Raw genomic sequence first — 25,852 nt, forward strand, 5'->3', positions numbered from 1 at the left:
CCCACTTGTGATTAAACATGGATGTACAGACTGCACTCATGTAGCTGTGAGTAGATAGCAGAAACGCTGCTGCCTTGAGAACACTTCCGTATTTGATTTTATGATCGCTTTGGAAGGAAGTCCCTCGGCGACCTACTTCTCACATGCAACTCTTATGAGGCATGTTTGTGCTTGTATGCAGGAATGACAGCCCCTTCAAGGCCTCTCTTCCTGTATAGTGATCTGGTATCAGAGCTGGGCATTGCGCAACTTAAGTCCGCAACTCCGCAACTCCGCAACTTGCGGACTACCCTCTTGGTAGCGGAGTTACGGATCGGCTACCGAGCCCAAAAAGTTGCGAAGTTGCGAGTTGCGGAAGCGAAAAATTCTAAAGCGCAACCGCTACCGGGGCCGCCACCGCTGGTGGGGGCCCACTGTACTCTTTGCACTCCACTGCACACTGCACGTGTTTCCAGGCTAGTTTTTGAAGCTGATTTCGAATTTAATGACCGTTTGAACATTTACGAAGTAGTTTTAGTGCCTTAGTAACATGTTACGAGGCTTTCAGTGGTGGTTGACACTGGATAGGCGGTAGGACGCCTACTGGTTGACCTGACCTGACCTGACCCGACCAGGCCCAAATGCATGAAGACGTCCTCTTTGATCAAAACCAACATGAAATTTGTTATCAGCGCCCCCCCCCCCCCCAAAAAAAAAGCATAAAAGCTTCACTTTACGAAGTTCTAGCAGGTCCGATTTTCCCGACTTTTGGGTCATTGACCTGACCTGGAAGGTCAACCAATGACCTATGACCTTAAAATTGGGTATCATCGGCTTCCTCTCGTCACGGGCAACACGCTCGTTTTTTCCCCGCGAAGCTCTAGCTCGATCAGGGGCCGAACGGCAGGGGGGGAGGGGGTCCAACCGACGTACACGTTAGACGCTGTAAAACACCGCACACAGCGAGGGTTAAGTCAAATTTTATGGTCGCCAGCACGGGGCCGGGGGCGGGGGGGGGGTGTTTGGACACCCCTCCGTAAGGTTTTCCGCAAATATATAAAAAAGGCGGCGGCAACGCGGCTGTTTTCGACACTGCTATTAACACATCCTTTCTACACATTGTATCAACATGTCAGACCCAGGTCACCTCAGGTCAGGTCACCAGGTCAAGTCAAGGGACCCAATCTCCGAAAAAATTAAACACCCCCCTAGCAATACAGGGCAATATAGCAATATAGATACACCTATTGACCGATCACTTTGAAACTGTCTGCATATGACAAGGGTAACAAGATATAGGTACAAAGTGTATTGTCTCATATTTTTTTATATTTGTGACTTAAGGTAAGGTCAACTGTGTGACCTCTCCATTATAAGTCAATGGGAGAAAATACGACTCGTCCGGATTTGCGGCAAAATGATCCCAAACAATTAAAACATGCAAAGAGTAGCACTGGCATGTCATTTACGTCGACTGGTGTCGCAATGACTTGCGCATTGAGCATTATAGGTCACGTGACGTCATCAAAGGTCACCAACAGTCAGGTCACCAACAGAGGTCAACCAAAGGTACTACCTGTCAGACATAACACTGCACTTCAGGACTAAAACTGATAAAACATAGGAACCTAATAGAGGTTGGTAGCGGAGTTGCGGAGTTGCGGAGTTGCGAGTTGCGGTTTTACGATCTGCAAAATAGTTTCGGAGTTGCGATTGCGCTTTGGGTACCTTAGGTTGCGGAAGGTAGCGGTAGCGGTTTCCAAATTTCGGTAGCGATGCCCACCTCTGTCTGGTATTTCCATGTTCCGCCCCTCAGCTCTCATGCTGACTAGTGGGGCCCACAACACCTCTACTGCATATGTAAATGCGTGTGCCGCTGCCGCCGCCTTGACCGTCTCATTGCATTCAGTGTACCCTGGAATGGGAGCGAGCTGCGGCGCCTGGGCCGCTGCCGCGACTGAGTGGGGCGGCCAGAGTGTGATGGCTGGTGACACGGCTATGTAAACCGCTGGTGAGGATTGGTGACAGCTGTTAACGACTGTCGGGACTGTCTGGTCACTGGTCAGTAGCGACTACCTGGTGGCAGAGAAGCTGAGATGGCGGTCGGACTGAGGAGGATATTGTGCTGTCTCGTGCTCGCGAGTTCGGTGGCGCGGACTTTCGGTGAGTGCTGAAGTTTGGGAGGTGGGACGGTGAAGGGAAGCGATTTGTGCTACCGGAGGGCTTCGGTTACATGATCGATCAACCTATGTTCAGTGTAAGATTTTCAAGAAGCATTCCCGACAGTTGAAGTGTTGATCCTATTCCACCAGTGATTGTCTCGCTAATGCACTTACCACCGTCCTGCTGTTCTGCCCCACTGCTGACCCCCCATCCTTCCCCCAGCCCAGAGGGACGCGGGCTGCGGCCGGCGCGGGTTCGCCGGCGGCGGCCAGTGCCGGCCGCCCGGCTCCTGCTCCCTGTACGTCTCCGGACTGTGCAGCGGCGGCTGGATCTGCTGCCGACGGTCGGAGGGAGCGGTCAGTTCTGTCACCTTTCCCCGGCCGGGGGCGGACCGCCGGCCCCCGCAGCCGCTCACCCGCCGTACAGTGGGAGCCGGCGCTATCGTCTTCCCGGAGCAGGCGGTCGGGCCGGAGCGTCCGCAGCCGGAGAGGGGTGGTCAGGGCACCGGGACCGGCCGCCAGCCGGCACAGGGCCGGCGCACCCTGCTCCGACCGCCCTTTGGTGAGCAGTGACTGATGGTGGGGCAGTTATATCGATGACGTAGTTAGCAGGGTGATGGGGGCATTGGACACTACCTGGGATTGTGGGACAGGAACAAGTAGATGAAGAAACCCTCTAATGTATGTGACTTGGCGGAAACGGTCATTATATTGGGGAGAAGTTCATGACGCGTCCATAAATAAGCAATCCCATCACCGTTCTCAGCTGTGTGTTTTCGTTATCAGCTGTCCGTTATCGTTCTTATGTCTATCATAGTTCTCAGAACTTTAATGCCGTTCTCAGCTATTCGTCTTCGTTCTTAGCTGCTCGTTACCGTGCTCAGATACCGTTGCTTATCAGCTTACTCGATACCATTGTCTTACTTAGCTGCCCGTTTTCTTTCCCAAATATCCGTTGCCGTTCCCAGATGTCCGTTTCTTAGCTCTGACTGCTTCCGTCCTCAGTGTGCCGCCGAGACTCGGCCGACTCCCGGCGCCGCGGCTCGGTACGCCGGCGGCGGCAGGCGCCGGGGTTTTTCTGTGGGGCCACTCTCATCTCGGAGCGCTACATGCTGACGGCGGCCCACTGTATCACCGAGGAGCGGCCTGTGAACGTGGTCCGGCTGGGCGGGTTCGCGCCCACGGAGGACGGCACGCCCACAAAGCCCGTCGACTACCCCGTGGAAAAGGTGCGCGGAACGGTCAGCCCCTCGGCCGGTATATGTAGTGTCAGAACATTGGGGATGAGCATACTTGGGAGTTGGGACTCGGACTGGAGGATGTGCTTTATGTTCCCAGCACGTGTGCACGTTTCTCTTACGTTTACGAGTATTGCGGTATTTTCTCTGTGCATACGTCTTTCTTTCGCGGCCGACTCATGTCCAGCTCCCGTACCCCCCCCCCCTTACCGGCCCCGTGTCTCGTCAGATCACCACGCACCCGCTGTACCGGTACCCGGTGGTGTACCATGACCTGGCGCTGATCCGACTCGGCCGGCCGGTCACATTCACACCCACTGTGCGCCCCTACTGCCTGGCGGCGCCCCACCAGGACCGGCCCGGCACCGACGCGCACGTGGCAGGAATCGGCGCAAAGGAGTTCGGTACGGGACGGACGTAATGGGCGGCGCAGCGGGTCGACGACACGTGGTGTCTGGTGCGGCTGTCTTTTTCATTGAATGTAGAGGAGTTGATTTTTAGTCAGATTTCAGTCAGGTACTTGACGCTCTGCCGATAATAATTCGCTATTCTCATGCCCCTCCCAGCCTCTTATCTCAGCGTCTTACCCCTCTCCTCTCTCCGACAGGCGGTAAAGTCGGCGACGTGCTGCTGGAGGCGCCGCTGCCGATCGTCTCGGCCGCCGAATGTCTGACAAACCTGACCGGCGGCCGCACCACGCTCCAGCTGCCCCAGGGGATCACGGACGGGTGTGCTGCGCGGGCGGCGGCGAGTCCGGCCACGACGCCTGCCAGGGCGACTCGGGCGGACCGCTGCGCGTCGAGACTGACGACGGGCCGCGGCTGGTCGGCGTCGTGGCCGCCGGGGAGGGCTGCGCCGCGCCCGGAAAGCCGGGGCTCTATACGCGCGTGTCGCACTACATCGACTGGATCGACGGCATCGTGTACGGCGATGGATAACTTCGGGCATGGGCGACTGTCCTGGCTGGCGTATGGAGGCTGCTGAGATAGGCACCAGGATACCGCGCGGTGGCAGCGCTCAACTCAATTGTCAGAGCCCGCTGTCGTACTGTCGGGAAGACGACTTTTCGAAGCAGATGTATAGCATTGTGCCCAGATACTACTGTGCATAAGTCGTGTGTGTATATATTATATTAACCCGCATAAGTACTTACTCACAGGATCAATAAATTACAAACCGAATAATCTTCAAACCGTCCAATCTTGGGGCGGACCAGCAGCAAGAAAGAGAATCGCCATATGGGTGGGAGGAAGATCGGTGCTAGGGAGAAGAGACTTAACCAGAGTTTCCAATAATTGCTCCTTTTCATGTTTTACATTTCAGAACTCTTAAAATGTCTTTCAATCACGAGATTGAGCTTCACGGTGCGAGCGACTTTACCGAGTGTCATTTGAGCGAACGTCATTTGAGCGAGCCATTTTCAGCGACTGGCAACTTAGCGAATATCAAATTGAGCGATTATCAAATATAGCGATTATCAATTTAAGCGAAAGCTATGTTTCAGCGACATCTTTTTTGTCGACTACAGTTTGAGCGACTGTCATTTGAGCGAAACACTTCATCGTCCCGTAACGGCGTATTTTTTTCTTTTTTCTTTTGCGAGCGATCGTACAACGCATGTTTCCGGAATTTTTCATGGTTATCCGGAACTGGATGGCGGATGTCACGTTCAAAGTTCAGACATTAAGCTCCAAATTTAATGCCACATTTCTAAAAAAAAAATCCAGTGGTTCGATTTCACCACCTGCTGTTTGCCAATAATGATGACCAAACGTTTGTTCAGAGATTCATATTGCTTGTGCTGTTTTTCGCGAAATTCCCCCGCTTGAATTTGGATCAGTTCCCCATGTTGTAAAATTTGTTCTTGCCCCAACGTACGAATTTCCAAATATTTTAGTGAGGTCCCTGAAACATAGACTGGATCCCCCTGTGCCATCCCTCGAGTTTATTATTGGTCCTTGGCATTCCTTCCATCGCCCTATATCTCACGTTCCACATTTCCAGAGCAAAGTTGCAGAATGAGGCCAGATATTTTTGTGGTTTCCAAGCTTAAAGCAATTTTTTAATTTGCCGCGCGCAGCTTGAAGCATGACACATCCCAAGCGGGTATTCCAAGGGCAAGAATTCCCGAAAAGTAGCAAATGATTGACTTCCGTCGCGTTCGGTTTCGCTGTAACTGTGTTCGCTCAATTGGTCCCCCATCGACCTCCATATATTCGCTCAATCTGGTTTCGCTGATTCTGGTCCTCGCTTAAGTTGATAATCGCTGTGATTGAATTCGCCGACTTGACAATTGCTGAAAAAGTCAATCGCTTAAATTGATAATCGCTGAAAAGGCTTCGCTCAAATGTCGTTCGCTGAAATGACGCTCGCTCAGGTGTCGCAGAACCTGAGCTTCAGGCTTCCGCCGTTCACATTTGGTCGTGAGAGCTGATAACACAGTTAGGGCCCACAAATATATGCTGCGGCGTCCATCTTCCATAGTGTGCAAAACGGCGCGCAAACCGCGCCAGAATTCTAGGCAGCGTTCGATGTCTCCCGGACGACAAAAATTCTTTGCCGTCCAGCCAATCCCGTCCAAGGTCAGCGGGGGCTCGGCTGCGGTTATGAAACGTGATTGGCCGGACGGCGTAGAATCTTCGCCGTCCGAGAGACATCGAACGCGGGGCTAATGTGCGCCTTGTGAGGGAAACACTCATGAATATATTTGTTTTCTATAATAAAAGCAAGAATAAAAACAAATTTTCTGTGTCTATTTTCGTATGCTTCTGTAAAATTTGTTTGTTTTTGTGCCCTAGGAACTGTGATTTTGATTTCTCAAAGGATGCAGTGAGGTGGGTGATGGTGTTGTGTTTTCAAGCATCAGGATCAGGATTGAGATTTATTCAGAGCTTAGCCTTACTTAGAAATACAATTGGAGGCCAAACAATAAAACACATGAATAAAAATTGAAGGCTCATACTGAAGCTATGTAACCTCATAACTAAAACATTTTACTTTACATAGTTTGAGGTGTAGCACAGAACGCCAATGCCAGCTCGTAGAATGAGAATCAGTCGGGGGAGGTTTGGTCAATCGTTGTCATTTTTAGCACGTGCTATTTTTTCACACGTGCTAAAAATGACAACGATTCTGCTATTTTTGACAACGATGAGGCCGATTTCACTCCTCAGCGAGGAAATGAAGATTTTGGAAAGATAAACACTGATTTTGGAAAAGAAGTGCTGCCACCTGGTGCAAGACGAAGAATCCAGCTTTATATGCCTGTTATTTGTATGGTAGTTTGTTTTGTGGCCTGAAGTTGGAACTTAAAATTGAAGCATCCGAAAATGATCGATATTGATCGAAAACATGATGTTGATGAAAAAATAATATTTTAAGTTGAGAGAGGAGGCCATTTTATCCAGATGCAGTAGTTTACTTCTTGAAATTATTTTTGCTAATGACGGCTGCTAATTATCCCTCATTACATGGCAGTCGTCGTAAGCAAAAATAATTTCAAGAAGTAAACCACCGCATCTGGATAAAATGGCCTCCTCTCTCAACTTAACATATTATTTTTTTCATCAACATCATGATTTCGATCAATATCGATCATTTTCGGATGCTTCAATTTAAAGTTCCAACTTCGGGCCACAAAAAAGGGTATACTTCAACGTTGGACTACCATACAAACAACGGCCATATTAAAGCTGGTTTCTTCTTCTTGCACCAGGTGGCAGCACTTCTTTTCCAAAATCAGTGCTTGTATTTCCAAAATCGTGATTTCCTCGCTGAGGAGTGAAATCGGCTTCATCGTTGCTAAAAATAGCTGATAGCGTTGTCATTTTTAGCACATGGTTGCCAAAAATGGCATGTGCTAAAAATGACAACCATTGACCAAACCTCCCCCAACTGGAATGGTGAAACAAACCAAAAAGAAATAATTAGAAATGTAAAATATGCCTGGGAAAATTATACAGAATTTATTGAATTCAAGTGTAATTTATTAGAGCATTGGTTTGTGCATCAAATAAGTTGATTTGATATTAATTCAAAAAGGTAAACTTAAAATTGATCATGAGCTCTAATTCAAATTCAATTGAGTAGTTATGCGTTGTTTCCTTGTTTTCATTTTGGCAGCCCCTTAGCGCTCCTTAAACCTCAGCAAATAAGAATGAGAACGAATCTTTGAGACATGATAGAGGACAGAGGTCAATTATCAATGCCAGGCTGGGCTTTCAATATAATTGCAATTTTAGTTTAGCCTCAGGGCTCAGTTTGAGCTCCACTTTTGATTCTGATTTATTGTGTTCAGTCTTTTTCTTAGCATAGGATTAATGTGGGGACTTGTGTTAAGTCACAGTTTCAAATATTTGGTTATTGAATGAATCTGTTTCATTACTCATCCATGCTCTTGCTACTCTTAGTTGAGATGCTAATACAATGATTGGTGTGACAGGAGCATTTGGGACAAAGATATCTTGTAGTATTTGCATTAGAAATGAGTGAAAAATGTGAAACAAAGCAATGTAATGCAAAACAATTTTGAGATAATTATCTCCCATGAGTAAACTTCAAGTGCAAATGAAAAGAAATTGTCATGTTCCATTTCAGGTTGGCTGATGGAGGATGACGTCAACCAGGGTGGCGGCAGTGGCGAGCAGAACGGGCGCGTCAACGGCGCCGTCGGCGGCCGTCCGACCCCATCCCCCGCGGGCGGCGGCGGCGGCGCGCGGCCCAAGCAGCCCTCCAGGCCGCGGCCGCCTCCGCCCACCGAGGAGAGCGACGACGAGCCGCCGTCGCCGGCCGCGGCGCGGCGCGTCAACGGCCGTCCCGACCCGCGCCTGCTGCTCAGTCACAGCGCCAGCGAGTCCGACTGCGCGCTTGACGAGTGTGTGTACACGTACAAGGGCGACCGGCCGGCAGACGTGAACCGCAACCACCACCGGCCGCCGGCGCCGCCGCCGCCGCCGGCCGGCGGGCGCGTCTCGCCCGACCTGGACTTTCTCGAGATGGACTTTGACCCTAGTGCGTTCGATACGAGCGAGGATGAGCTGGAGGTGCCGGCGGCGGCCGGCTGGACGGCGGAGGAGGGCAGCTCGCCGCCGCCCCTGGCCAACGGGCCGCCGCCGCTCGAGTCGCCGTCCCCGCCGCCGCCCCCGCCGCAGCACCCTCCCCCGCCGCCGCTGGTCGCCGACGAGGCGCCGCTGGAGGTGCCGTCGTCTCCGTCGCCGTCTCCGCCGTCTCCGGCGGGTAGCAGCCGGTCTTCCCAGAGCTCCGGGTCGCGCACGCCGTCCCCCTCGCCGCCCAGCTCCCGAGCGAGCTCGCCGGGCGCGACGGCGGCCGCGGCGCCCGCCGAGAACGTCAAATTCAACCGGCTGTCGGCGGCCGGATCCAACTCGGACGACAACCTGCGGTACAGTGACACCGGCAGCCCGGATAGCAACGCGGCCGAGGCGCGGCCTGGCCGCCGGCCCGCCGAGCACAAAGTCACCAACCGGCGCCTGGTGCGCTACAACCTCAGCTCGAGCAGCGCCCCGGCGGCCCCTCCGGCGGCTGCCGAGCTGTCCCCGCGACTCCCTCACAGTCGCAGCGAGCACAGTGCCGTGGACGGCGGCTCGGACAAGTACCGGCACTGCTGCAGCAACGACCTGAGCGACCGCCAGCCGGGCGGCTGTCACGATCGACTCCGGCGCCGAGAGAACTCGGTGTTCAACATCCCCGGCGGGGGAGGCGCCGGCGACCCCAACCTGCAGCACGACGGCTGTCACGGCGCGCCAGAAAAGGCCTTCATGGCGCGCAAAGGCGCCGCCAACGCTGCCGACTCGGGACTGTTTGAGGTGAGAGATGCGCTCACTGCTTGAGAGCTGCTGAGAGGAATGCATTGACTTCAAATGCTCTTGTGTGACTGACAGGTCTTGGTGGGAGACATGACGATGTGTTTGTGCTTCCAGGCTACACATTTGTTGTTACGATCGTAGAAATGAATGGTTTCCGTTGCATGTCGAACTAGCTTGGTAATGATCACTGTTCCTGAGAAAGGGCCCATTGTGTTATCGTGGTTTGCAGCTATTTCTATGTCATATCCTTATATCGTGCTTTCGTGGCTCTGCATCGTGTGAAAAGTCTTGACATCGAGCCATATGGCCTTGTCCGCCTCTTTCGTGCATCGCTTTTGCTGGATGATTTTTTTTTTGTAAATTATTGACGTGTCTGCAGTCCACTGCCTTACAGTCCGTGACAATTTTGCTTGAATCCAGCCCTCTGGAAGGTGATATCTGCTGTGACTGTTGGTTGTCATGTTTCCTTCCTAATTTAATTGTGGACTCTGGAGCAATAATCTGGCCTGGTACCTCTATCTCCTGGTACCCTGGTATCTACACCTCTATCAGAATGGCTGTGATCTCTCTGAGAATGTGATGATCTGATCTGACAGTTTGATCTGTCCCCTATCCGTCAGAATGGCTGTGATCTCTCTGAGAAGGTGATGATCTGACAGTTTGATCTGTCCCCTGTCCGTCAGAATGGCTGTGATCTCTGACCATGTCTGACAGTGTGCCCTGTCCCCTCTCCGCTAGAATGGCTGTGATCTCTCTGAGAAGGTGATGATCTGGACCGAAATGGAGGCCTTCACGCGGCAGGTGACGCAGATCGCCCGGTCCGCCTGCGGCGCCACTGCCGTCATCAACGTGTTGGTAAGTGACGGGACCGTCCAGCGCCCCCACCGCCCCGTCTGGGGCCCGGCGAGAGGTCCCGCGCCGCCCCGAGCTGGCACCCGGCCAAATGGGAGCAGCCGCCACCACCGACTCCAGTCCTGCATTTTGTACGCCACAGCCGGCCACCGTCAGTGTCACGCTGCAGAATTTACTCGCCGGTTATGGCGGCGTTTCGATCGGTCCGGCTATAACACTCGGGCAATTATCTGGGACGGACCGTCCGTCTGTCCTTCCTGTGTCGTTCCCGGTGGTGCCGACCGATTTTAGTGGTAGCACATGGATCTTCGTGGAAATGACCGCTGTTCTTATTGTTACGTTCATGTGACGAGCTTGATATTCGATTACAGCCACATATATCACCTTTGTAGTGTCAGTATGGTGGTTAAGTTCTAATAAGTTATTGTGTTATGAAGGATGGTGTGGACGCGAAAAACATAAAGTAAGCAAACACTAATTACCTAAGAAACAACACCTCAGAACCATTAGCGTATTTTGACCATCGATTACCACGCTGTCCCCAATCTGTCCATCCTCCCGTGTCCGCCCCGTCGACCGCTAACCCTCCCTCTGTGGCCATTCTTCAGCTGGCGCTCGGCTACCAGCCGGACCCGGCGGCAGCAGCGGCGGCCGTCAGCACCCGGCTGCGCCGCGAGTCCGCGCCGCTGGCCGACTACCTGTTCTCCCGGTCCGAGGCCGGCTGTACACACACGCAGCTCATCGAGGGCGTCGAGACGCTCAGTGGCGGCGAGGTGAGAGGCTGGGAGAGGGAGGGTTAGCGGTGTAAGAGAACAACAGGCGAGGGAAAGGCAGGAGCGAGTGTAAGGTCGAGATGGATCAGGGCTCAACAAAGCCAGGACAGAAGAGCAAGAAATTGTGTTGTCCTGTGGTGTAGCCGACCGCTGTAGATTACTTGAACTTGAAGCTCCCTGATCCGGCGGCGTCTAACTGACGTTTGGATGTTAAGAGGCTGTCGGTAGAAGTCCTCGACCCGCACTTACCAGGAATACGGCACCTTCAGGAAGCCTGAATTACATCCCTTCTCACTAGATGACGCGCGCGTCTGTACACGGGCCGCTGTGTAGCACTGGGATCCCTCCGACACGCCATGTGTGTGTGGGTTGGTAGGGGGGGGGGGGGGTTAGCCGTGACGTGTGTAAGGGGGGTATGAACCTGCTACCCGATATATGTAATGACTCAGTCATCCAGAGTTTCCGAAGCATTGACTGATCAGATGACCTCCTCTGGGACTGACTGACTAGTAACAGTCGCACAGTCGCAGCAGTTCGATCACCCGCTGTGTCGTGCTCCGTTCCTGGATCGGGCCGAGACGCTCCCAGTACCGGGAAGGCGGTCTGTTTGGTGTTGGATCAGCGGTATCGTGCTCGGCCTGACGTGGGACGGACTTTGATCGGTCGGGCTCCGGAGCTCCGCAAATCGCGCTTCCGGGGATTAGTGTATGTAGGACTGAGGTATTTGGTAGCCGAGTCACTGCAGAGGTTCGTACGAACCCAGGATAATGCCGTCAGTTCCGTTGTGCCCTTTGTTTTTGTTTAGGAACCGAAGCTGTTCGGTGTGGTATTTCACAGTGGTATCATATGCTAATCCTAACGAACCAAGATAAGACAAGACTTCTTCCCGTTTCGGTTTGCTTCTTAGAAACTATAATTAGCAAATTCCCTTGCATCTCGTGCACGTGTGGGAGCACAGGTGTTCTTTCCGTGTAGCAGCGGTTGCAGACCTGCGTGATAAAGTCTGTACACGTCCCGGCCGCACGCGGCTCTGACAGGCCACACATGGCCGTCCCGGTGTCGGCCTGTCTGGGCAGGTGTGTGTACGACACTCCTCGGTCGGTCGGGGTCCTGTTTGACACAGCTGCCCCCCCCCCTCCCCCCTCCCGTGGCACACCTGGCGTCTGTGCCGTGGACCCGGACAGCGACAGGGAGACCCGGGCAGGGATGGGACGGGGCGGGTAGTGGCACAGGGAGACCCGGGGCAGACATGGATGGCAGACATGGACATGGAGACATGGCTAATATGATATGAGCAGCGACAAGCTAAGAAGAGCGATTGAGTTAATTATACGCCTATTTATGTCCGCTTTTCCCTTGGGCTGGCGTAGCTTCAGTGTGAAATAGCCGTGGCGTTAGCATTGAACGTCAAATAGTTTTTTTTTTCACCAAGTTTTCAGACACTATTTTAATCAATAAGCGTCATCATTATCATCACTTTATTCTCTACACTTCCCTGACCCCCTCCCCCTTCCCCCCGCCCTGTCTCCAGGTGTGCGGCCGGTTTTTCTGCATGTACCCGCGGCGCAGTTTCCAGCTGGTGCGCTGGCTGGCCGGCTGGCTGCGCCGGGGCGCCGTGCCGGTGGCCACGCTGAACCTCCAGCGGGGCGTGCCGCCGCAACAGACCGTGCCAGACGCCTGGCATCACCAGATGGCCTTCGGAGTCGGGCCGCAGGTCAGTTGGGGGGCGCTGGGGAGATGATCCTGGGTCAGTCGGGCAGTCGGACTCCATGTCAGTACAAGTCAGTAGAGATGCAACCCTAGGTCAGTCGCTAACGCTGGGGGACGCCGGGTGTCGGCCTCAGGTTGTTTGGAACGACGAGAAGTTGATCCTCCGCGCCCGTAAACCCTAATGAACAAACAGAGAAGTTGATCCTCAAGCCAGTTGGATAGGGGGAGTCTTCACCGATCTCGCCAAGATCGGTGAAACACGAACGTCCCAGGTAGAACCCAGGTTCAATATCATCTACGTACTGTAGTAATTGTGGAATGTTGACCTCTGCTTGGACGTGAGGGACAGTGAGGAAATTATCGTGTCCGTAAATTAATTGTACCTTTGTGTTGGCATACACAACATGATTCTTTCTATCTATAGAAATAAAAAATGGTCCTTCCCCCATGTTCATCCATTCTGAGCGTGATCTGAGCGTTCTCTGTACCATTCACAATTCTGTCTGGGGTAGGTAGCTCGATATGTGCTTTTCCCGCCCACTTATCGCCCTCACGGCGTGTGCGGTAGATTGCCGCGCACCTGTGCGTATCCCCTATCGACGCCAGTCGGAGGGCGCGGGCCGCGGTGCTCCGTACTGCCGATTGGTGTGCGGCACGGGCGCCCCTCCCTCCCCTCACCGTGACGGGGGGGGGGGGGGCGGCTGGGAGGTTTATGGCTCTGACTAGGAGAACAGGCGGTATCGTGCCGGAACGGGGCAGGGTCGGCTGCCCGTGACACCAGTCGGCCTGGGTGTGGCTTGAGATGTCTCGAGCGCGCGTAGAAATAGCGTTCAACTATTTACTCAGGCTCCTAATCTATTTGATCTTTACTGTATTCTTAATCACATTGCTTTTTTAGTTTTGACGTCTTCCTAACCACGCATCACATTGGATATCTGCAACCGTTCACTTTTACATCCTTTTGATCTATGTTTTTAGGATTTATGTATAACCCGTGTAAGATCCTTCTGTCGTTCTCGGTGTACACACGTCTTTTCTCTCCCTGGGCAACTGTGTGGGTGAGCATCTGAATCTGTGTGTACCTGACCCCCGCCTCTCCACCAGGGTGTGTACCTGACCTCTGACCCCCCCCCCCCTTTCCAGGGTGTGTACCTGACCTCTGACCCCCCTGCCTCTCTCCAGGGAGTGTACCTGACCAACCCGCTGGAGTGCGTGTCGGCCTCCCTGCTCGGTGAGCAGCTCTCGAGCGACTCGGTGCTGCTGGTCCGCAGTGAGGACGTCACCGCTCGATGGCGGCACGGCTGCTCGCTACAGCCGCTCATGACGGCCGAGGACCCGCGCTGGAGCAACATGAACGTGCTAGGTACGGAGCGTGGGAGTAGCGGGCTTCGGGTTCTTGTAGTGTTTCCCCAGCCAGTTGCGTCATCCTCTGTTCAACCTTCTCTCTTATCCCGATATATTCTTGCTGGTCCTGGGTGTCGATGACCTTGGGCACTTCGGGAGACCTAAAAACCCAAGCATCTTGGTCATAGTATGTTGCTGACGTGTCCATCTCCCCGCCCCTCGCGGCCACCTCGTCTGACCGTCCGTGTGCCCGCTCCGGTGTCCGGCAGGCCAGGTGGTGAACGTGCTCCGCGAGGCGTCCGACCCGCCGCCGCCGGGCGTGCGGCGCGCGCTGGCCGCGCACGTCACCATCCCGGCCTGGTACCGCTCGGGCGTGACGCTGTTCGTGCGCCGCTCCTCGCCGCACTGCGCCGACCTGCTGCGCGAGCCCGAACTGCCGCGACTCGAGGACTGCTAGCCGGCCAGCGACTAACGACAGCCGAAACTCAGCCGCCGCACCAGCCCGCAGCGCCTGGTCGGACTTCGCACGTGAAAAACTGCAGGATTTCGAACGGGAAAATCATCTGTGATGGAATGTTTCTTAATTCTTGGATTGGTTGTAATGCGGTGAAAGAAACTGAACAGTGGAAGGTTCTGGAGCTTTCGATTTATGAACGCCTTGTGGGTCGCTGTAGGCGGAGTGTGGCACTCTGAGAAATTGTGCTGCTGTGCGGCGGGCGCCGGTCGTTTTTCGCAGCGGACCGGTCCGAGTCGCTCTCTGCCATGTCTCGTGCTGCCAAGTGTGTACCGGCCGTCGGGGAAGATGGGTCCTTCATTGTTTGTGTATATTGCAGATCATATATTTATGTGCGCCGTAATGCTCTATGCAAAGTGTGTTTGTGTAAATATAACCCGCCATATCGACAGTGTCTTTGATGATATTTTCTTAAAACAACTTCGGATTCCCAGACTAGCATCGGGCCGTTATTTGATGCACCCATAGCGAGGTGAACTGACCCCCATATCATATGATACAATCTGTCATCCTCACCACCACAGCAGTGTAAGTCATGACAAATAATCCATTCATGTGCTGGCTGTATGTTGTCCTGTCGGATGCTCGGCAACGGCAGTGATCTACCTGATCAACCTCGAAAATGCTACTCTATGTAGGTTCCGCGTTTCAGTTGCCAAGTTGTAGGTACCTGCTTGCCGTCTTTTCGAAAAGCAATCAAAAGACATCGGCAAGAAATTACGCTTAAGTCTTTTTCTGTATCCTCTTAGTCTACTTAGTCACTAAAACGACATATTTTTCACAATGATCGGGGAAAAACAAGGTGACACTTGGAATGAATCGGCGAATTTTGAAATAGCAGCCTCATCTCGAAGCCTCCATCAGGGCCAATCAGCTGTTTCAGGCTTTGTGTTGATGTATCACGGAGACGTTTGCTGCGTAGTCTCTGCTGCTGCGCCATTCCCTATTTGTTTTCTTTGTGAGAATCCTCGCAGTTATTGAGGTTTGAATTCAGGGAAGGTGTGAAACAAAGAACCAAGAATGTCTTATGCATATCTTTTCAAGTATATTATCATAGGCGACACAGGTAAGAGTTAATCGTTTTGTTCGTGAATGCGCCGCTTATGTCTACTGGTCCGTGGATGCCAATGGCCATTTTGTTGCATATGGTGCTCTGTTTTCATCATGAGGGGCTGTCTACTGAATCCAACTTACTTAAAATGCAATATTCCTAGTTAACACAATGGATGAGAATTGGTCATTTTCTTTTGCATGGATTCAGCATTGAGTTATAACGTAGTCTCGGAAGGGTGGTGTCCCCATTTACAAGTGGCTCTTGTTCATATTGCACCCATTTTCTCAATGATTTGGCTGCTATAAGCATCAAGGTGTAATTTATCCCTAAAACAATGTGTTCTGGTTGCGTCATTAGCTCAGCGGTTCAAGGTTGTAGGTACCTAGGTGTCCTACACTGGTAGGGTGTTTTTGTTTGTTTTGGCTGGTATTTACTGCCTCCAGTACTCTGACCATAGTTACATATATGTCTAATAATTTAACAATTTGTACATAATTTGCAACCAACAGGTGCTATTTAAAAAAAAAATCACATGGTGCTATTGAATATTTATGTCTGTAGGTCCCTAATGAATGTACAATGCCTATACCTACAATAGAAGCTATCTATACCCTCTTTGCGTTGAGGGCTCTTAAATCTCACAAAAAACTATTGATGTATTTTTCCATAATTTGTTTTGTTTTACATCACAATGGATTGCATTTGTACCCCCCCCCCCCCATGCAGCGACCTGTGTTGCAAATTTCTGCAAATCATTACAAAATAATTTCCTAAGTAATTAATGTCAATTACCAATTAACCTTCGCCCTGGTGGGGGGGGGGGCCATTTTGGCCCCCCCCCTGTGGTTTTTCAGCGATAACTCAGAAACCACTTGAGTTAGCGCCCTGAAACTTTGTATAGCTGTTTATTCAACATTTTTACATCATGTCCTTTTTTGGGGGGTTCGGGTCAGGTCAGGTCAGGTCACAAGGTCACCAAAACTGACACCACCTCTAAAAAAGTTCAAAGCTCTCTCAAAGGCACAGCTTTTATCCGATTGATGTAAAATTTACAGTACTTGAAGATGTCACCCAGCTCTACAAAATGGCTATCTCGGATTTTTTATAAATGTGACCTAAGGTCAGGTCAGGTCATCGCTGCTCCCCATTATAAGTCAATGGGAGAATCGAAAAGTAGTTGTTTTTCAGCTAAATCGGGCGTGATTGTTCCTATATTTCGTTATTGAAGTGTCTTGGGTCAGCAAATCACAGCCCATGTGAAACCATTTGCTTGTGACCTCGCTGAGGTCACGCTAGGTCATCTCCCTGGTCACCAGAGGTCACCAGCGGTTTTTCTGCACTTACTTGTTATTGAATAGAGATAGAGACTCCGTTCGACGTTTATCGTGTTTGTCTCGTCAATGCGGATCGAATGATATGCAGCATGACCTATTTCGGTAAGGTCATGACCTTGACCTGAGGTCAAATTTTCAAAATGACCTTTCGAGGTCAAACTATATATCATTCGACGCGTCTCGACGAGCCAAGCACGATGGTGCATGAATCGTTTCTCTATTTTCTCGTGAATGCATGCTATAGTTAAAAACATTTTCAACGAAATTTGCCAAGTTGACCTTGCATGACCTCTGTAGGCCAAACCGTTGAGCTGAGGTCAAATCTGACGAACTTTGGCGAAAGAGCTTGAAAAGAGCTATCGATTGCTTTTTTCCGCGGCTCTCTAGCTCTTCTAGTTTCCGAGCTACAGCGGAATATGTCCGGCAACACCGAAAACACTGAAATTTGACCTATGATGACCTCTAGCGACCTCAATATTGACCTTAGCGAAAAAATGACCGAAATACTTTCGAACGTACTTGTTATGGGCTTTCGTTTGCTTTTTTCCGCGTCTTCCTAGCCCTCTTCGTTTTCGAGTTAGACGGGGGGGGGTCATTTTGGCCCCCCCCCACCAGGGCGAAGGTGGCTCAGACCCACACCAGGGCGCGGGTTAAAATTAGTCACCTTAGTGTAAACTTTTCAATGATCCCCATTTGGTATTTAGTAAAAGATGAAGAAGGTGTACATACTATTGGAAAAGAGCTACAAGTTTCAATACTGAAGACTACCCTAGATCAAGGTGTTATCATCTTGTACTAGTATGTTAGTAAAAGCAATTAAGACTTGGGGAAAAATATGTCAAGTTTTAGTAAGGAAGTGAATAAAACTTATTTTTGATTGACTGCTGAAATCACTGCTGAAGCAGTCATTTGAAATGACTGCTGAAACAGTCATTTGAGCTGACTGCTAATTTTGACTGCTCTTTCATTCACTACTGTTTCTGTTTCACAGGTGTGGGCAAATCCTGCCTCCTATTGCAGTTCACAGACAAAAGATTTCAGCCTGTACACGACCTGACCATTGGTAAGCGTCTGCTGCTGCTAATGTTTACCTTGACCAATGGACCAATAGTCATTGGTCACTCATTTCAATTTGTTGAATCACAACTCAGCAAATGTAATATCTCTACAAGGGCACTTGGTAGCCAGCTGCATCATAATGAGCTGAATTGACAGCCCCAAAACTCCAACAACCCATGATATCGACGGTCTGTCCATGTGACTTAATCCAAGGCGTGGAAGCTGGTCTCACCATCCAACCATCCACGTTCCTTTCCGTTCCACACCGCTGACCGCCTCTCTGTGTGTCGCAGGCGTGGAGTTCGGCGCCCGCATGATTACCATCGATGGCAAACAAGTCAAACTGCAGATCTGGGACACGGTAAGGGCTCGGCACCGGATACGGGCTGCCTATTGATCCATATGGGCCGGGATGTCCGGTTATAACGGGCAGAACTATTGACTAACTACTGTAATAGCCAGCTAGTTAGTGGCTTTTCTGTTTTGGCAAGCGTGAACACGTTGGAGTTCCGGATTGACATATGCCTGCTGTTTTTTTTTTCGCCCTTATATCGCATATTCCCATGCTGAGCTGATTCCGTTTGAAGAAAATTACTTCCACGACTTCTGTCTGCTATATTCAGTTGACAATCTTCTTTTCTATACATCCAGTCGATCATCATCCACTTTTTTCCTGTTTGGCTGGAATGACCTTCCCATGCAATCGCTCACATTACACACATGCGCCATCTCATCGCCCCCCCCCCCCCCACCCGTCCGTCGGCCGGCCGGTGACCCCTCCCCCCGTGGCCCGCAGGCGGGTCAGGAGGCGTTCCGGTCCATCACGCGCTCCTACTACCGCGGCGCGGCCGGCGCGCTGCTCGTGTACGACATCACTAGGCGCGACACGTTCAACCACCTCACCACGTGGCTGGAGGACGCGCGGCAGCACTCCAACTCCAACATGGTCATCATGCTCATCGGCAACAAGAGGTGTGTCATGTGTGTGCGCCGACCGCGGCCGGCGGGCTTGGAGGGAGGGGAGGGACAGGACACGGAGAGATGGCGGTGGAGGGATTTCGCCAAAGCTAATTAGGGGGTTCCTCGTACTTTTTATCTTTGACGGTGGTCTCTGTAGACGATATATATTCCAGTACGCTACATCTTATTTTGCAAGCTTGCGAAGTGTCTGTATTGAAATTGGAGAATATTTTACGTTGCTGTTTCTTGCCTGCGGAGTACCCCACCATTATATCGAAGGTCAATGGCCTCTGTTGGCACGTTTACAATTGTTGTTTTTATGTGATGTTTGTTGTACAGATCTAAGCAGCGCTGTTGACCCGGCGCTCTACAGAAGATGCTCACCTGTGCGTGTCCCATCGGTGACCTGTGATCTCTCTCCATGGCGTAACCCATGACCCGTGGCTGCCCCTGGCCTGTGACCTGTGTGTGACCTGTCACTGTGACCCGTGACTGACCTCTGCCCTGTGTTCCGCCAGCGACCTGGAGTCGCGGAGAGACGTGAAGCGCGAGGAGGGCGAGGCGTTCGCGCGCGAGCACGGCCTCATCTTCATGGAGACGTCGGCCAAGACGGCGGCTAATGTGGAGGAGGCGTTCATCAACACGGCTAAGGAGATCTACGAGAAGATCCAGGAGGGGGTGTTCGATATCAATAACGAGGTACGGCTGGCGCGCGGGGAGGAGGGGAAGGGGGGAGAGGGATGTGATTGGGCTCGGGTATTACCGGAGATGGTTCGATGTCGAGGCCTAATGTTACAGACCAGTTTTCTAAGAGCATGATTAACGGTGGCTAAGTTTATTTAACCCTCGCCCGTATTGGTGTTTTTCCAGCCGCGAACGTATAAGGGGGGGGGGGGGGGTCCGTTGGACCCCCCCCTTGCCGTTTCGCCCCTGATCGAGCTAGCGTGTTGCCCGTGACGAGAGGAAGCCGATGATACCTAATTTTAAGGTCCTAGGTCATTGGTTGACCTTGCAGGTCAGGTCAATGACCCAAAAGTCGGGAAAATCGGAACCTGTTAGAACGTCGTAAAGTGTGGCTGCTACGGGGTTTTTCGGGGTGCTGATCACGACTATCATGTTAGTTTTGATCACAGATGATGTCTTCATGCATTTAGTCCAGGTCGGGTCAGGTCAGGTCAGGTCAACCAGTAGGGGTCCTGCCGGGTATTCCTAGTAGGTGTCAACCGCCTCTGACAGCTTCGTAACATGTTACGAAGGCACCAAAACTACTTCGTAAATGTTCAAATGGTTGCTAAATTCAAATTCAGCTGCAAAAACTGGCCTAGAAACATGTAAAACTCCAAAAAGTGAACCGAGGTCATCAAAGGTCAATGACCTGACCTGACCTTCAGGTGACCTTGACACCCACCCTAACGCATGGGGGCAACATCATATCACATGTTTGAACGCTTGAAACCACGAAAAGACTGCAAACGCGCGGCTAATGCGAGCCGACATACGTCGAATCGCGATTCCGGCCAAACATGGTCTCGAAAAGAAGGTCACAGGTCAAAGGTCATTGGGGTCAGGGTCATGCAATTTTCAGAGTAGGTGTAAAATTGATTACCGCGAGGGTACTGAAAGTTTCGTCGCGATCGGCCGCTTTTTACGCGAGTTATTCGCGAAAACCATGGGGGGGTCCGTTCGACCCCCCCCCCCCCCCTATACGGGCGAGGGTTAAGGACGCGTCGTCATTATCATTTGCTTGAGAAAACTCATTTCGAGCGTTCCGACTTGGCACGGTCTAAAAACAGCTCTGAAGGTGCTGCGTCTTAAATCTTAATGCCTCGTTTTTGCGTTATTGCGTGGCGTTGTTTCTACTGCGCTGTGGTGCCAGTCGCCGTCATCGTCTGGTTCACGATGTTTATTCAAACTCGGCTGTCTCTGCAAAACGAGCGCGCTTTCGGGGTTATTTGTCGATGAAAGCAGCTCAAGCGTCCAAGGGTTACCAAGCTGACCTGTTGCTAGCCACCCTTCGTTTAACTCGTCCCTAGCTACCCTGCTTTTAGCCTGTCCCTAGCTGACCCGCCCCAGCCATTTTATCTAGCCCGACCCCAGCCCCACTTCGTCTAACCATATTCTTATTCTTTTTTTTCGCAGGCGAACGGCATCAAGCTGGGCCCGCAGCACTCTCCGGCGGCGGCCGGCGGTATGGCGGCCGGAGGTCTGGGTGGCTCGCAGGGCGGCGGATGCTGCTAGGTCGGTCACCTGCCCCCCCCCCCCCCGCGCCGCGCACACCGCCCGCCGCCGGCACTGTCCGGTGTACATATTTGTGTTTGAGTAACAGCTATACACCGCAGTCGTTTATGTTTGCACGCGGCAATTATTGTTAGTCGTAATTAATCGTCGCGTGAGTCTGCCGGGCGGTCTGAGGCGCCCGCTCCGGTGGGTTGCCCTGCCGCCCCCGCCCCCGCCGCCGGCCGCCTCTCGGGCTACTTGCAATCAGTATCGGGTCAGCGGCGTGTCGGCGGTGACGACATTCCAGCGGGGGTGTCGTATCGTGTGAGCGTTAGCTGTGATTAGTTGCGGGCACGGCGCGCCGGCCAGCGCGCTGCCCTCCCGGCCGTGTGCTCTGTTTGTGTGCGTGGGTGTTGTTATTGGAAGAGTCAACGGGCGTGAAGTCTTACTATAAATTATATCCCGTGTGAATGCTTTGCGCCTCCTATTTGTGTGTGAATGTGTGTGCGTGTCTTTCATTTGGGGCATCGCCTTTCGACCCGTACCTCCGTGCTTTTTCAACGTCCCCTTTTCCACCGTCGGTAACTACCCCGGCTGCCGCTGCTGCGCGGTGGCGCCATCATCGCGCGCGCGTCTGCGTCTGGTCTGTCTATGAGGAGAATTGGTTGTTCAATATAAAATAAAGTATATGATTAACCAGTTTGATCAGTGATATAACCAACACCGGAGCTTCACGTAGCATGCTTACTGACCACCAAAGCCGTGAACAATTTAACATGATCTTTATTGTGAACAATTCTACATTGATCGGCCTATTGAGTTACCTGGCCTGAGCATGATCGATTGCTGACCTGGTCATCAGCAAGATCGAGGCCAACGGAATTGCAAGTTGTATGACATTCCCTGGACTCGAACCCTGGTCGAATGCTAAGAATCGAACCATACTGATCGGAAGATGTAAGGAACTGCGTAAAGTCCCTCCTCCCCAGTCAACAAAATTTTGGAAAATAGCCAAGTCGAGCGCTACGAAAGAAGAGCTTCGTGGTTGCTCTTGCTTTTCAGCTACACCCACACACAATGGCTTAGGAAAACAACTGTCGCCATTTCATCTAATGCACGTGCGTGAGAATGTTTTGTCTTGGTTTTGTCTTTTGTCCATTTTTCCAGATCTCAAACATCTGGGAGACTATAATAAGAGTTCTATCGGCTATAGTATATACGGCCTGAGTTATATAGCCTTGGAGGCTATAAAAGTGCCGTTCCAGATTACGAAGGTCAATCCAAGTTCGTATATTATGAATCTATTATATCGGTCAACGAAATAAGAGGTGTGCTTAATTGATGGTTGATTACTTGACCGTGTTATATCCAGACGTCTCATTGTCAGCTATCTAAAAATATTGTTTGCCATGCTGCACTATGAACCCTGAGACCGCCACCATTGTCCTAGCCGTTTAAAAATTCAAGTCTTATCAGTGCTAGAATTTCGTAAGTTATGTCTTCATACAGCACATATACAGGGGGAGCATCAAATTTTGATCGAAGTGGTCGCTTCGAAAGAGAAAGGTCGGAATATCCCAATACAGCAAAGGAAGAACAAAACAGAAGTGGAAAGCATGCGGTAAAAAAGCAGCGTTCAAAGCAAGACACATGGAAGGGCATATTTGTGGTGACTCAATTTTGGGTCATTTGCTTCGCATCAGTTGCATTCTTAGCGGTAGCCACCGCAAGCTTAGCAAAACTTTCTGACCGCCAGATACTTGAAACCAAAGACAGAGTGCCCCAACTTCATACGTGGTTCAAAGTTGCGATATGCTTCCGGCCATTCATGACCGATACATATTTAAAAACTTTGTTTGAGGCGAAATTCAACAAAAACTTTGAAGAACACATCAAAAGCCTGAATATCTCAGATGAAGAGAAGAATCCATTCTTTGAGGATTTCTACTTAGACAACACATTGGAGCCGAAACTCTATCAAAGCTACTTCCGCCACGTACATCCATGGAAAGATGTGTCACCCAATGTTTTATGGGAAGCTCAAAAGTACATCCTTCAAGTAGCCTTTGCGGAATTCCTCATCGATGGCATCCCTATGGGAAAACCTAAACTGGATGTCAATGTAGGCATGACCGAAAACGACATGAAAATATATGCCTGGCTACCATCCCCACAAAAGACAAATGCGACAGGCGACCAGCCACCCCTGGTCGGTGAGCTTATATTGAGTCCAATCTATCTGGGATGTGCCATTTTTACACTGAATAAGGAAATGGCAAAAAAGCAAGTGTTTTTCAGCGTGAAATTTAGACCAGCGTTTTCGATGGTAACCACAGGGAAGGCTGTCGACTTAGGGCATGTGATTGTTTCCCGATACAAGGCCGCAGACGTATTTGTGCTCAATAAAGACGAACCATTCACAGAAATTTCAACTATCAAGCAAAATGCTAAATTTAGTGTTGATGCCTTTTCGCGTGAACGCCTTCTGGTAAAGAAATCAATGTTTATAAGACAAAGGAGCAAGAAAAGAAATTGCGAAGTAAGCGAGACCAACTCTGAAATGGCATGCCGCAAGCATTGCGTCTACAAGGGACTGTTGGATGAAATCAACTGTACCCTCCCGTGGATGGAGCGGTTCCGAGAAGAGCCCCAACTGTTGGCACAGTTTGCGAGTCTGCCGAAGTGCAGTGATTTGGACCCAACTATGATGCTTGAAGCAAGCACGGCTCAAGAAGCATTTATGAGCAACATTAAAATCAGGCAAAAACTAAAAGTTCAAAGCTGTCTGCAAAACTGCTTGGAGTCGTGCCACTCCTCAAGGGTACGTACTATAATTATACTGTAATGTCCGTCGAAATTACTCATGTTCAGTCCAGATTCGCCCCAGATGGTATGACGTTCAATGGGCTGCCGAACGATGTGTTTTCTTTTGTGCCTATCCGTATATTCGAAATCTGCTGTGCAAGCTTTGTACATGATTCACCAATGACCTCAGGCCGTGCGGTGATATTTATAGGTAAAACGGATAATGGGGCATGTCTTTCAGATCCGGACGAGTTTTGTGCCGTTTTCAGCGTTCTAGCTCAACTGGTTTGGTCACAATCTTTCGCGCAGATTTGAGGCTCCTAACCTTTGTTGACCTCTCTGGGTCAAACAGTGGGGAGAGCCCACAAATAGTTACGGCAGGCGGCGACTAATTTATATACCTTAACGCTACATGTGACCGTACAACAGCCTTACTTAAAGGGACCCTCCCACCTTAACATTAGATTTGAGTTGAGATAGCCAAAATGGGGTCCCTGGCTCACAATTACCGGTTTCGGCACTCACAACATCGAGAAATGCCTTAAATCGGAAATATTGAATTTCAAAATTGCAGCATTTTGATTCAGAGGGGCTAATGCTTAGGAATACCCCTCTGAATGTGTGACGTCAGCGCAGATATCTAACGATTTTTAAATGTTTGACTAAAACGTTTTGGAGCACGCGGTGGTACATGCTATTTGCGCGCAACATCTGCCGCCAACGCCGCACTTCTAAAATAAAGTCGCTAGAAACAGCGGAGATCCCAAAAAAGTAAATAAAAGTAAAAGTCTAATATCTTGAAAACCGGTGAATATTTTTCGATGAAATTTGGTAGATATTCGTTTTCGCTCTTTCTGAACCGAGCGACATCACTTTCATGCCAATCCATAAACTTTTTTGAAGGTGGGAGGGTCCCTTTAACGGTAGTATTGGCAGGCATTCTTAGCTCAGTCGGCGGAGAGGGGATGGACACGGGGCGCGTGCTCACACCGCCGGTCGGGGGGCGCTGTTCCAGGTACGCATCCTCTCCCTGGGCAGCAAGTCGATCGGCACCAACTACGGCATCTCGCTGACCATCTCGCCGATCGTGGACGTGGTGAAGGAGCACTTCAACTACAACTTCACCAACATGGTGTCGGAGCTGTGCGCCTCCGTCAGCTTCCTGCTCGGACTGTCCGCCATAGCCATCTACGACTGGCTGGTGGCGTTCGGCGTGTGGCTGGCCGTCCGGCTGGGACTGAGGAAACCCGACGAGGCGGAGGCGGAGGGCGCCAAGGAGGACGCGACGGTTGCCGAGACGACGGCCGAGCAGGGCGCCGACCCGGCCGCCGCCGCCGCGGGCCCGGCCGCACAGACGACAGAGACCGGCGACAGCGCGGATGGCGTCCAAAAGCGCCGCGTCAGTGTGCAGCTGCCCGGCGAGACGACAGGAAACGCAGCAGGTTCTGCTGTTTGAATGTGTGGCGTGTGAGTGGGTGACAGGGAAGGTTTGGTGACCTCCCGCTGTTCGTTCGTCGGGTGTGGTTCACTTTATCGGAGCAGTGTTGAGAAAGGGAACGTTTTAAACGGACGTGCGAATTGTATATGTACAATGTTGGCATTAGCGTTGCTGTTTGTGGTATGAATGGAGCGTGGGTTTTTGTTCCAGTGATCGTCGGCTCTTGTTCTATAGAGTGTTGCTTTGTGTGTCTCTGATCCATTCGTTTCTACAATTGCTAGGTGGTATAGGACCGAAGACGTGTCATTTCTGTTTGAATTTGACGGTATGCCAATAAAAGTTGGTGTATGTTTTGCGACTGCTTTGCAATCCTTCGCCACTGGTCATATTTCAATCTTCGATCAACGATCATGCTGTCTGAAATTGTGACATTTATCCGTACCTAATAATCACCCAACACGCTGGCTAGGTTCCATTGCATTTCAACATTCGGTCACTCTGCCAGTTTGCTGTGCTCCATTTTACGTGAAGGCAAGGCCATATATGGGCGTGAACCTGAACGTGAAGCTAACGTGTCGATAAAAAGGCCCA

General features: G+C 51.2%; 3 protein-coding genes across 5 annotated transcripts; all 3 read left to right on the plus strand.

Moving 5' to 3' along the window:
- The first annotated feature begins 2,757 nt into the window (after positions 1 to 2,757).
- LOC122375111 (serine protease snake-like) lies at positions 2,758 to 4,732 on the plus strand. Its single transcript, XM_043354306.1, has 5 exons — positions 2,758 to 2,785; positions 3,147 to 3,370; positions 3,609 to 3,783; positions 3,987 to 4,107; positions 4,140 to 4,732. Exons 1-5 carry the CDS (start codon positions 2,758 to 2,760, stop codon positions 4,315 to 4,317), a joined length of 726 nt encoding a protein of 241 aa, XP_043210241.1. The 3' UTR covers positions 4,318 to 4,732.
- A 1,309-nt stretch (positions 4,733 to 6,041) lies between these two features.
- LOC122375115 (neuronal tyrosine-phosphorylated phosphoinositide-3-kinase adapter 1-like) lies at positions 6,042 to 14,783 on the plus strand. Its single transcript, XM_043354313.1, has 7 exons — positions 6,042 to 6,213; positions 7,976 to 9,201; positions 9,940 to 10,056; positions 10,662 to 10,826; positions 12,358 to 12,540; positions 13,719 to 13,899; positions 14,150 to 14,783. The coding sequence occupies exons 2-7, from the start codon at positions 7,984 to 7,986 to the stop codon at positions 14,335 to 14,337; spliced, it is 2,052 nt and encodes a 683-aa protein (XP_043210248.1). The 5' UTR covers positions 6,042 to 6,213; positions 7,976 to 7,983; the 3' UTR covers positions 14,338 to 14,783.
- Positions 14,784 to 15,262: 479 nt separating this feature from the next.
- Positions 15,263 to 25,614, plus strand: LOC122375113 (ras-related protein Rab-2-like). Of its 3 annotated transcripts, XM_043354309.1 has the most exons (7): positions 15,275 to 15,460; positions 17,774 to 17,845; positions 18,135 to 18,202; positions 18,638 to 18,813; positions 19,320 to 19,500; positions 20,941 to 21,039; positions 24,839 to 25,614. In XM_043354309.1, the coding sequence occupies exons 1-6, from the start codon at positions 15,415 to 15,417 to the stop codon at positions 21,037 to 21,039; spliced, it is 642 nt and encodes a 213-aa protein (XP_043210244.1). In that variant the 5' UTR covers positions 15,275 to 15,414; the 3' UTR covers positions 24,839 to 25,614. The 3 variants fall into 3 exon arrangements, with proteins under 3 accessions (XP_043210243.1, XP_043210244.1, XP_043210246.1); XM_043354308.1 differs by lacking the exon at positions 24,839 to 25,614 and having other exon boundaries at positions 15,263 to 15,460; positions 20,941 to 21,718; XM_043354311.1 differs by lacking the exons at positions 15,275 to 15,460; positions 17,774 to 17,845; positions 18,135 to 18,202; ... (1 more) ...; positions 19,320 to 19,500; positions 20,941 to 21,039 and adding an exon at positions 22,079 to 23,839.
- Positions 25,615 to 25,852: the final 238 nt, after the last annotated feature.

The sequence above is a fragment of the Amphibalanus amphitrite genome, unplaced genomic scaffold, assembly GCF_019059575.1.
Source record: "Amphibalanus amphitrite isolate SeventyFive unplaced genomic scaffold, NRLGWU_Aamphi_draft 001778F_arrow, whole genome shotgun sequence".
Taxonomy (NCBI): Eukaryota; Metazoa; Arthropoda; class Thecostraca; order Balanomorpha; family Balanidae; genus Amphibalanus; species Amphibalanus amphitrite.